The following is a 12,648-nucleotide window of genomic DNA, read 5'->3' on the forward strand; positions in this document are numbered from 1 at the left end:
CTTTACATTGATTTAAATACCAGCCTGTCTACATTAATAATTTTTTTATGTTACAGTCACCGACAGATCTCGACAACTCCGCTGAAGCAGTTGGGTAAGTCGCATTTTTTTTTCATAATTTATAATCGGGTCTTTTGAACCGATAACACGTCGACCCATGGATTACTCAATTTTAATAACGCGCACGAATTAGGACCTTGCAAAAAATAGCACACGCGAGGCGTGCACATAGTTTGTTCTAGTATTTTAAAATAGTTTAACCCATTTCCAAAAAACATAAGGCAACAATAATACATTTTTAACTGCATATCGTCGAATGTCAAAGATTGTTAAAAGAATTATTTCGATTCCGCCCGAGTTGGTAGTCAGAGGAGACGAATATAACAACCAGATAAGGATCAAATAAAAATCTAACATTATAGAATCACAATATATTACTTTCTGTATCGTTAAATTATATTATATAATTATCATTTTGTCGTCATCCGTATAATTGTAAATTATTAATAGTAACATTATGTGTATAATGTTTGATGCACATAGCTTTAATCGTAATGTTAATATTATAAATCGGCAATGCTTAATAATCAACATTGCCGTAGCTTTTTTTATATTATATTAAACCTGACGAAACGAACGAGTTCGAACAAATATGAACGAGCAATTTATTTCGATAAAGAAAAACAGGTCGGTTGTTAATTTCTGATTGAAATCGCTCATTAACATTTGTCCACGTTTTCGCTTCTTTACTCTTTTTACTTCGTTCAGCTCAAAGTCCAACTCTATACATACATGAACAAAAAGATTCGATTGAGATATTGAATTCAGAATCGGAAGCTTTTCCGCGGAATTGAAAGTGTTGTCCATAAATAGATTTTCTATTGTGTCTGAAAGGAGCGTATAACATTATTATTAGTATTATACAACATCGTTGTTATAGGCACAATCGCTGTCGCTTATTATTTTGTAACGTCGATGCTTCATGATTATTTCAATACGTGGATAATTAGGATAACGCGCGACTTGTGGTTCTCGATAAACAAATGGAGTAGAGATGTGCGTATTATCGAGTGCGAACTGAGGAAAAAACTTGTCCATTATACATAATTACCTTAACAATTAAATTGTTTCATTAAGTCCTGTCATTGTACTTTCATTCATTACGCACATGCAGTCGTGCGAGGCTACTAAAACAATACAATAATTACGTGTCACTTTATAAAATTGAAGTCCCCTATTAATTATTAATTTATTGCAACTGGTAATTATACCTAATACCTGACTGTCTAGTTTGTGATTGACAAATTTACAAAGAGGAAAAGATGAACAGGCCTTTACGCAGATAAGAGATCCTTTTTACGAAAATACTAAGAACACTTTAAAAAAGTGTGCGTATATTTCCTTATAATTTTATCATATTATTAATTTATTGAAGTAATTAAAGTAATTAAAATTTTCTGCACTTATGGTGATAAATATTGAAGATATATGTAAAGCTCGGTACTCTTTATTAATTTTACCTTCAATATTAGTTCTCCACATAAAGAAATAACTTTAATAAATGTACAATTGCATAAAATTAACTCTTACAAGTTACAGCTCTTTCCAAATTTTTAATTAAAAAAAAATTAGACTCGCTCGTGAACAGTCCACGCGTAAAACGTGCCTAGTCATTATAAATCTGTTAACAATGTATTTCACAGCCTGTATACATACAGGAAATATTGAATTTGAATTCGGTTCGATTTATACTATTTTATAATATTCAATACATTTTTTTTTTCGATGTATGCATATACGTGTTGCAAATTAACAGACGTATAATCGTATTAATATAATCGCGGCTTTTTGTTTAGCACCATTAATTTGCAATTTGCTGACTATGAAACTCATCAACTGGGTTTGCTAACAGCTTAATTATACGCGATTACATAAAATCGTAAGTGAAATTACGATATTACGTGTACATTCTTTAAAATTTAAATACAAAAATACACTAAAGAAAAATGATTTATCTTAGCTTTCAACATTAATTTTGCCATAGATTAGTATTACTTTTTAATCGTAAGATCACTTCAGTATACCTAGGTGTGACATCAACTTCGGTTTACATTTTGATTGCATTTTTGTACTTGAACAATGTTACAGCAAGATATGCTTATATAAATTTAAGCATGTAATTGTAATAACCATAGTGATTTCGCGTTTCTCTGATCCATCTTGTATTATTTCGTTCTTTTGATTTGTACAAGGCATATAATAAGAAACTGCTAAAATTCTAATGCTTTATATTCACTATGTGCTTTTCACGCCTAATTATCCAGGTATAATCACATTTTGATAATAAAAGTGTATAATTTAAAAATGCACTAAATGGAAAGAATATATGAATATTACTTACATTTGCATGTTCAACATGTTCTTGATAAATTAAGTAAACATGTGTCTTTGCATTAAGGCAAAACTATGCAGGTACATGGTTAAAAGATATTTAAAATGCTAAATGTAAGCTCAAGTTAAACAAATTTGACAAAGAGTTAGATGTAATAATCTAGTAAGACATTTTTGTCATCACTTTCTACCTACTGTCGTTACTACAATTATTATTACTGTGGGTATTAATGTGATAAAAATTGTTATGGCAAATAGTATTATTTAGCTTTCATATTATACTTTTTTCAAGTACCTTTTTTACAAATGCATTATCAAATTATAAACGGTCACACGCCGCATAAGGCGTATACTGCAAACAATAGTTTATTTAAATCTCCTGCATTGTTTACAGAATACTCCTCATATCCAAAAACGCACGCACATTTTTATATTGCATATTTTTTACACTTGCGTAATTTTACATATTCTTTTGCATAATATATTTTATCAATAGTATCGTATTCGATTTTTATTTAAGCTATTTTAGTAGAAAGGCAACAGTACGATCGAATCTGACTTTAACGATCTTTCTCCGGACGAAATTAGATGCTTCGAGGATCGGAATAAAGCGCTTACATCACTATCATTATTAGGAAGACAATTAAGAAAAAGATATAGATGATAAAAATGTTTCGCAAGTTTCTTTTGCGTATTATATGATAATGTTATTTTCTGATGTTCTGATCCACTTCATTATTACAACGTAGAAGATATAATGAACAATGCAAAAGATTATTGGAATAAATTACCATAAAAATAATTAACTGCAAAATTTAACTCTCGTGTTCTAGAGAGATAAGAGACTTCTTATTTTGCAGAATAAACACTTATGTTAACGTAATTTTGTAATTTACTTATTATTTTTTTTTTTTTTACGACATAATTTCTAGCGCATAATTTTTTTTTATTTGTAGACCATATAATATCTAAATAAGTTAGATTTTTCATTACGTTCTGACATTTCTAATTTCGTTTGAATACAAACTTCTTTTTTTTGCGTGAACCAATTATGCCAATTATTCTTTCGTTTTAGAAGAAGTAAATTAAAAAATTAATTAAAATGACAAAAGCATGAAACCTTTAGAAATAAACTACAATCATCGTTGCCTTGTGTTGTTTTACGTTAAAAAATAAGTCGCATGCTTGAAATGTAACGTTTCGCGCGTATTCACGTTATCGCGAACATAGAAGCATAGACGGCTTTCGTTCGAGTGGCGGAACTTTGATGCACATCCTAAAAATCAGAAATATTAATTATTATACGATTGTCGATTGCTTCAAATTCTATACTAAATTGGGAAAGCAGAAGTAATAACTGCACACACAAATACACATCACATATGCACATACTTATCATGTTTTGTTAACGATAAAATTTTCAAAAGATAATTTTTGATTAATTTCAATAATATGGAAGCTAACAGGTAGGAAATCACATAGGCAGAATAAATGCATTTCCACAAGCAAATTATTAAACACGAGAGATAAATTGATCTATTTAATGCGGGCAAAGACTTTTTCATGCGCGATACTATTAACAAATTCCATCATTTCTAAATTCTTACCTATCTTATTCGCTCAGTACTGGCAGTAAGGACCTTACGCGAGAGAAAGTTATATTAGGACATGTTTCATATTGCAGATTTAAATATAATAGAAACACATAATTGGAGATTTTTTGAAATTTTAATTGTAAATGTAAATCGATTAACTATCTAAGTTTTCGATAGACCACGGGGATACGTATCATTGATTTAAAATTAAATCAACTATTTAAAATTTAAAAATAAATTAATATTTAAAACAGTTCTATTAATACTCACAATTCGATGCTCTGAATAGTAGATGTAGGACACGTCGTATCGACTTTTACATGACAATGTTTGTGACATTTCATCTGACAGTCTCTGCACTCGTAGCCCTGCTTACCGAGTCTTCGTGCGAGAGTTCTTTTACATACTTCGCAAACTGTTCCTCTAAAATTAGGCAAATTTTATTGTCAATTAACGGCAACAATTATATTCTTAATAAGTGTATCATATCCGTAATATGATATGCAATACTTACCCGGCCATGTGTTTGGCGATAAATGTGTGATCGTTAAATATATGCAACTTTGTTCCCTTTTTCCTCCATTTACTTTTTTGTGCGAGGGAAAGTGGTACGAGGTAATGTCTGCAATTGTACAAAAGAAACGATATAACAGATATTATAATTCTTTTCGAAAACACAAAAGAAGGTAAAAATGTATGAGAGAAGGAAAGTAATAAGATTTACTTTTTTATTCCGTTCTCCAAAGTTTCGAGAACAAGAGTAGACGCTTCGTTGACGTACGTTCTCGTCGATGTTCCGCTTATACCCGAAGCTTCACTCAAACTTGATCGTCTTGACTGTTCTGGTACCGATAGATGGGCTGAAAATTTATATTAAACTAAATCAGTTAATTTTCATCATTACTTCGATTAACTCAGTTTGCTGGTGGCAATCTACTCCTATCAGAACTTTAATTTTTTTTTTAATTGATAGTATAAATGTAAAAAGGTTATTTATCCCGCTCTAATCTAAAAAGTACCTTGAATTATATTATGTCGCTATAACGTGAATTTAATTTGCAAGCAGAAAAAAAAGAATGTATCAAAATCGACACTTACCGGATCCTGGATCGCGTGCTCTATCGGCAGATATAGATCTTGAATGAGCATCTTCGTGATTAATTTCTCCTTCAGGACCCACTGATTTACTCCTCGTTTTAGATCGACTCAGTCGCTTTTTTATAGTACCAAAGAAATCGCGCCGTTTTCTTCGTGTTCTTCCTCTCTCTGTGTGCAGAATATTGTTCATTACAAATTATTGTAAAAAGTACACAATAAATACATTTAATAATATTAAAAATTAAGATTAAATTATCTAACATCACGTTATAATTTTAGTAAAAATAAATTTGAAGCTAAAGATTTTATCTTTATCAAATCTAAAAAATCTAAAAATCTTACCTTCTGAATTTGAAGAATTAGGCGTGCTTTCTGGTCCCGAAATAGCATTGACATCTTTTGTTCCATGCTGCAAATAAAAATCTTATTAAATATCGTCAAAGTGTAAGACATAATTTTTATCATCGTGAGAAATTTGGTATAGCGTAAAAATAGTTAAAACAAAAAAAAAATATACCTAAAGATATTAGAAATTTACCTCCAGAGATATTTCTTGCCAATTTCCATTTCCCGTCAGAGTGACCTGTTACACATTAGTAAATACACACCACTCAACCAGGGTTAATATTCTCATGAAACAGAAAAAAAAGTTCTTGATGTTAAAATAAATTGCGATGCAACTCTAAATAATGACGCCTGAATGACAACCGCTTTGAATTTGCTTCTCAATTCTTTGCTTCAGCATTCCAGAGTCTGTCTTAAGTTGTATCACGTTTGAAAGAATTGTCCCTAAGATCTATGTATTTATTACGTTTTTTTACGTTACGAAAAATGAAAAGCATTCTGATCACGCTATACAATTGCGAAATGCTAATTATTAGCAACACGTATTTCTTACCTTAACAATTTGTCGCTCTGGTTGCTGCAAAAAAAATCAAATAAAAATCGTGCTTTATCTGTAGTTTAGAAATAACAATATTTTACAAATTTATCTTTAAATGTTTTAGCAATTGACAATTTTACATCACACAATGTTATAATTGTCATGCAATAAAAAGTACTTTCAATTACTTTATATAAAGCTTACCCTTTGCTGACTATGTACAATCAAGGTTCCTTTATTACCATTTGTATGCCCACTCTTATACGGTGAATCCAAAACATTGCCATTCGTTAAATAATCTGCAAAAATTATTTTTTAATACAATTTTATAGAAACATAATTTTTGGATAAAATCTACGACGTTTTTTTTCTATTAATCTATCTAACTACATATCAATCTATCTGTTTAAAAGCGCTAATTACTTTAAATGCCAAAATATTATATTATTTATCTAGCACAAACTTGTACAGAATACTCATAACCTTTCTTGATATAAATTTGATTATAATATTTAGGAAAATAATTAGACTGACCGAAACGTTTACAATCGCTGTAAATAAATTATTTTCGAATATTTACTCTTAACTGCAGAAAATCCTTCGTGTTGCGAATAAGAAATGTAAACTTAATTGTTCTCATGCCAATTTTAAGCGACTCGTAGGTAAAACTTGGACGTGTGATAAATGATGCGTAATTTAAACAAATGCGTTGCATACTAGGGGGTTCAAACCGTTCTAGTCACGCGTAACACAAGGTGTCTTCATACAAGGACGGGTCAAGAAGTTACTAATGTACTAATAAAAGAAAAATCAATTGGATATAGACACACTTGAATGCCTGATAAGTAATCGGTAATTACCCCCTTCTGACTGTGCGGCAGAGTCGTACAAGATAAGTGTACTGTTACCGTTGTTGTAGTTTAGACTATTGCCGCTGATGACGTTTGTTTGACTGTAGGAACGGTTCGGTGTGACTGGCTTTATCGTCTCCTTCACTTTGTAAGGTTTGGTCCCGATTTGTGGTACTTCCGCGCCTTCGATGAACAGAAACTGAAAGAAATAACAACGCAAAGTCAAGAAATCGGTTCTTTAATTGTTAAGAAACATTTTATTGCTTGTCGTATATTAGCTTCGAGTAGAAAAAAAAAAAAAAATGAATAGAAATGACGATTACCTCTACCGTGAGAGTACCGGTGATGTCGTCTTCCTCGTACGGTCGTGCCTGAAGAGGTATGATTTGCCGTTGACTCGGATTTGCGAGGAGTTCCTCGACACCAACTATACCTAACCCTAAAAATCGTTGACTTTTATTGACGCGATCGAACACCTCCAGCAGGACCTCGCTCGTGTTGTGACTGATATCACTGTAAATATATGTAATGGTAAATTAGTCGCTTATTTAAATCGATGGGGTATTTTATAATGAGATATAAAATAAGATTAATATAGAATTAAATGAGTAATAAAACGAGAGAGAGAGAGAGAGAGAGAAAAAGAAAGAGAGAAAATAATGATAGTATTTAAAACAAAAAAAAATCAGGTAATCGCATAATAAAATTTAGTATAATTACAATAAAAACGCTTCGTCCCATAGCGGATTCTTAGTGTCTCTCTTTATAGAAGTTTGATTTTTTTGCGGCGGTTCGTCCAACTCCACGACGCAATAAGGTTCCACTGCTCCCTGTTGACCGCCGAGATCGATAGCCTTGACAACTTTGACAAGCAAACGTCTCTCACCAGGCACATATTGTATCGGTGCAGACGAGGATACGGTATGTCTCTGAAGGCGTTGCGATGACTGCGATATCGTCGAATTCGATGCGTTCTGCAAGCGAAATCATCGTAATCGATGCGTAACTATATTTACGAATTCAAACTTACATATCAATACATATTAATATATATTGATTAATACTAATTTTTTAATAGCAATTAATAGCAATTTTCTAGTTTTGTCTATCGATTTAATAAAACTTACTACACTGTCGTAGTGTATGGGATATGAAAAACCCGGCTGAGGTGGCGGCTCTCTCCATAATCGAGGACATGTGGGATATTGAGAAAGATTTAGGTGAACGTTGGTGCCTCGCAAGGCACCCACCACAATTTCCGATACCACTTCTTGCAATTGGCTTTCGTCCAAGTCTTTCTTTATTACGCCCACGGCTGCCAGAGAGATCTTTACCTGCGATATGGAAAGAATAGTAAATATTAATACAATTAATTAAATGGCTTATTCTATCTATCTAAATGCTCGAATTTTCTTCGTCCGTTATTTGATTTCTTATCGCCACCCTTTATTTGCTGTTAAAAAGCACGCGAAAAAAATCAAGAGGTTTTTATCTCGCGTCTCTTTTACGTTCATTGGTAGATAATTATAATGAAGGTATGTAACGACATTACAGGCTGTATAATGACACGATGTGCTTCGATCCGGAACAAATAGCCGTGATCGCACGATAATTGAACGGAAGTTTCCGCGTGTTGCATCACAGCAAGTCCATCGATAGCAAATACGCACCTCCGGCCAACCGTCGCATTTCAGATCGATCAGCAGCTTCTCGGTGATGCAAACGATGTTGAGACGAGCGCGGAAACGGTTGACATTGACTCGATAGTGATTAATCTCAACCTTATCTCCTCGTTGCCGAAATGCTTTTAATTGCAATGCTGGGGTAGCTTCGCAATCGCACGTGATAGTCTACAAATGCAAAAAAAAAGGCAATAAGTATTTCTTTTTTTTATGATTAATAACTAATTATATCTGGCAGCTAAATACTAAATTTATTTATATTTATACGTACTGTAAGATGTAAAAAATAGTTAATGTATTTAACGATTTAATTTCGACCTTTTTATTACAATAAGAAATTAATATTTTGACAGAATTTCCAACAAAGTTTGTGACAGTCCATGTCTCTGCAAGACCTTTACGTACCACGTCATCCTTCGAATCACATTCGCAGAAGATATTTGACAAGGTTGGCGGGTGAGTCTCTGGAAGTACGCGGACAAATTCAACGCCAATTCCGTGCTGAAACATATAAATTTCTAATAGCGACCGTGCGCATCGATTTAAACGAAATGCTTGCGCCTAGAATGAAAATGTTGAATGGCATTTCGATTTTATTGCACAAGTTGGCGACGTGCGTATATCTATATCTAAAAACAGGTATCGTGCTGCACCCGAGCCGACCTATTCGAGGCGATCGCGTATGCACGCAGAATACGCACTAAGTAGGTAAGCATCGAGCGTGTTCTCTTCTCGTCTTTTCACCCACGCCTTGAAAACTCGAGACAAGTATCTCATCTTATCGAGAGCGTGAAAAATCGCGAGATAAAAAATTTCACACAAATTTAATAATGTCTCGTTTTAGGAAAATCACGAATTCTATGCCGCGGAATTGAAATCAGTCAGTGTTATTGCTATTTTTATAAAGCTGGTCCCCTTTTTCGTACCTCGTCGGTGGAGTTGGCGGTGAAATCATTAAGAGAGACCACCCAAGAGGCCAACAGTTCGTTGAGAATGACGAGGTCCTGATGTAGCCACACGATGAGTTCGTTGACCCAACGCACAGCTTCGGGATCCGCGCCAGTCGCGGTCGGAAGATGCAGTGCCCTGGAGCTACGTGATGGGCTGATGAGAGCACCAGAGGTCTTTCGGGTCAAACGTTTCCTGATTGGCGGCGTGGGCGGCACGTAGCCTCCCGGTGATGGTGATCTCGCACCTGCTACCAAACCGGTACCACTACCGGCACTACCACCGGCAGCACCACCGCTTAAGGTACCGCCGCCACCGCTGCCACCACCGACGTTAACAGTACCACCGCCACCACCTGCACCGCTGGCACCAGCCCTCGTAAGCGACGACGAAGCTGGTGATACCGATTTCGACTTGTCGAACAGTTTTCCAACGATGGTACCAGCGGTGCTCTTTGCCACGACACCCTCGTAGACACCATCCTTGCTGAGCGACGACGGTGACGAGACGACAGCGGTGGTGGCTGCGGCGGTGGTGAGCTCATTCAGCACAAAACGATTGTACACATATTTACCAACGCACAACACTACCAGACCGAACAACATCCACCCGAATATTAACATCGACAGCGTATCCATGGTCGTTTCACCAGTCGAGTCGAAACTGCATATCAGATCGTCCACCCGCTCGGCCAAGTCTGCCATATTGCCCCATCGTTCTGCCAACCAAGTCCAATTGGATTCCAAAAACATTCTTTTCTATTTTCACCCGCGAGCAGCCGCGGCCCCACCACTGCTCTATACTTGGCTATTAATACGCCATACATATACCCTGGGTTCTCCCAGCCATGTTACACGGCACTGTCCGCACTGATAGACCTTGGTAGCCTGGTAGACTCCTCTGATCTCGACATCGTCTACTTGCGTGTCTACCTAGCGTGCCGAGTGTGCTTCCGCTTCCGTTTCAAGGATTTGCGCTCTTCTATCTAATTAGATTTGGCCGTCGGTTTCGCGGTTGTACGCTTTCTTCAGCATACTTTTCTTTTTTCAATGTTTCATTGACCCAGCTAGTTTACACGCACAGAGGTTGTTAGCCATTTAGATGAGTCTCCAAATTTAATCGAGATCGAAGGTCTTTCTGTTTCTAGTACGGTATGGTATTATCTGCTGTCTTTCCACGTAAAGAAATCTAAGATATCAAAAGAACATCGATAGTTGAACACGATCTTACGTAAAGTTAGACTTTCAGTAATTTAATTGATACATTTTATCTAATAAAAGCATGTGTTATGTTCTCTTTTTTAATTTTTTTTTTCTTCGAGATTAGACTGACTTGCGAAAAATATTCTTTTACGATTGCTGCAACACGAAAGTTTGCGTCAAATGTTGAGTTTCGTTTGATTGACGATCATTCTCAATATATCATTAACTGTTCATCATAATTTTTATTTTATTAATATTTAATAATTAATATTCAATAACGCATAGATAGACTTTAATTTTTTTTTTATTTCAATACTTTGACTTTAAAGAAATGCAGTTGCCCGACCTTTCGGAAGTTTAATAGCGATATTTTTAATGCTTTAATGAACAGAAAAAAATTTTCATTATTTTATGTTTTACTGCGTTACTTTCAACAAGAATATTTAGTTAGCTATCGTACCGCTGTATCGTTTGTTGGCGATTAAGCGATAAGTAACGTTGAATAGGCGTAATGAAAGTATATCGAGGATCGTTCCTCAGTAACCTTGGCGGTGTCTTATCACTTGACTCATAAGGTTTTTTCACCAAAGATCTACATATACTATAGTTACGCGCGTGGCGTGAACAAAGAGAATATTATTAATCACGCATCGAAAAAAAAAGCAAATCTTCATTATCGTTTGCCTTTAAAAAAATTTATGTAAATTTAATCTTGAATTATCGATCAGTAATCAGTAAAACGGAATCAATAAAATAAGTCAGTCGCGAAAAACGCAACGTAAAAAAAAAAGAAAAGAAAAAAAAAAATACTGAATAAATGTCTTGTAAAAATTAAAGGCCGTTGCACTTTCACATTTCTTAATTTTCTAGATTTATTTTATCAAGCGTCCAGCTTTACGAAATTAATCAACCTCGTATAGAGAACGGATCTAAAGACTTGCGAGATTAATTAAGCCGAAAAATCGCACTTGCCCAACATGTTTCAGATTAATTATTCATACCATATGTAGTCAGTTAACATAAGATTCCACTGTCACGCAATTGCGCGGTATGGTTGAACGCGACGTGTCTTATTCACATATGGCACTTTACTCCGCTTCGGAGCGACAACGACGACGACTGTCTCCTCGCGAAAAATAATGGATACTTCGCTCAACACCGGCGTCGTTGGGTGATAAGTAACGGCGACCAATTCGCGATTATCTAACCTGGCTGTTATAAATTTCCAGACTACTCGACTGCTGCACCGACGGCAGTCCGACTCTCTGACTTTCGATTACAAGGCCAAGCCGATCCCGCCGACGTCGGGGCCATCGGTCAACCGGCGCAGCGTCGACTCGACACAACGGACACCAGCTCGTGCGGTCGACTGGATCGACTTGGAAGTCAGACTAGTCGTCCTAGTCAGAGTACTCGGAACACGGAGCTCGGAACCTTGGAGCGGAGGGGCAGTCCCCGCCAGATTGCCAGAATCCAACACCTACGTTGAATACATATCGAGCAACCCTACGAGCGAAACGCTACGACCCCATTGCGTTCCACCGAGCCACCCTCTCCCGCCACCTTTTTCTTTCTTCCACCCTGTCGACAGGGTGAAAAATCGAATTTTTTCGGGTTGAAAAATACATCGTACTTGTATCACGTACACTTAACATTTTTTTTATGCAGAACGTTATCTCGTGAGATCACTCGTGTTCTCGGATAAAAATGCTAAACACCATGTAGAAATATGTGATGTATGTATATTATACTTTATGTCGTTATTGCTAGAGTATAGATTTGCACAATGTTATATGCATAAGAAAATACGTTTATTGTTAGAAGTACTCATTTGTCATCTAATAATTTTAATTACTGCATGGCGTCGTCTTCTAATTATCGCAATAATTTGTATTAATTATGTGAATTGCATTGGCAAAGTAAGCACATCCCATATTGATCCGCTGCGCAGCACCTCCTAACGCGGCCTTACGACCTACAACTCACAAGTCATCATCG

General features: G+C 35.4%; 1 protein-coding gene and 1 long non-coding RNA gene across 6 annotated transcripts; one reads left to right on the forward strand and one right to left on the reverse strand.

Annotated features, from left to right (window-relative positions):
- Positions 1–411: 411 nt before the first annotated feature.
- Positions 412–10,200, reverse strand: LOC139111632 (uncharacterized). 5 transcript variants are annotated; one of them, XM_070672067.1, is made up of 17 exons: positions 9,427–10,200; positions 8,906–9,001; positions 8,489–8,668; positions 7,946–8,152; positions 7,539–7,792; positions 7,142–7,331; positions 6,828–7,017; positions 6,172–6,266; positions 5,983–6,006; positions 5,623–5,667; positions 5,427–5,493; positions 5,085–5,252; positions 4,711–4,846; positions 4,501–4,608; positions 4,257–4,409; positions 3,999–4,031; positions 412–3,667 (listed from the first exon to the last, which is right to left on the reverse strand). In XM_070672067.1, the coding sequence occupies exons 1-16, from the start codon at positions 10,198–10,200 to the stop codon at positions 4,004–4,006; spliced, it is 2,715 nt and encodes a 904-aa protein (XP_070528168.1). In that variant the 3' UTR covers positions 412–3,667; positions 3,999–4,003. The 5 variants fall into 5 exon arrangements, with proteins under 5 accessions (XP_070528168.1, XP_070528177.1, XP_070528158.1 ...); XM_070672076.1 differs by lacking the exon at positions 3,999–4,031 and having other exon boundaries at positions 6,876–7,017; XM_070672057.1 differs by lacking the exon at positions 3,999–4,031.
- LOC139111768 (uncharacterized) lies at positions 8,035–11,593 on the forward strand. Its single transcript, XR_011547267.1, has 3 exons — positions 8,035–8,171; positions 8,373–8,688; positions 8,854–11,593. It is a non-coding gene; the product is annotated as an uncharacterized lncRNA (long non-coding RNA).
- The last annotated feature ends 1,055 nt before the right edge of the window (positions 11,594–12,648 follow it).

Source organism: Cardiocondyla obscurior, linkage group LG02, assembly GCF_019399895.1.
Source record: "Cardiocondyla obscurior isolate alpha-2009 linkage group LG02, Cobs3.1, whole genome shotgun sequence".
Lineage (NCBI taxonomy): Eukaryota > Metazoa > Arthropoda > Insecta > Hymenoptera > Formicidae > Cardiocondyla > Cardiocondyla obscurior.

Bases quoted from the DNA above. Each gene is read 5' to 3' on its own strand.
- LOC139111632 (XM_070672057.1), bottom strand. From the start codon at position 10,200: ATGTTTTTGGAATCCAATTGGACTTGGTTGGCAGAACGATGGGGCAAT. The intron at 8,153-8,488 runs GTGCGTATTTGC...TCCATATCGCAG, and splicing joins AATGCGACGGTTGGCCGGAG to GTAAAGATCTCTCTGGCAGC. The intron at 4,410-4,500 runs GTAAGTATTGCA...GCCTAATTTTAG, and splicing joins ATCGCCAAACACATGGCCGG to AGGAACAGTTTGCGAAGTAT.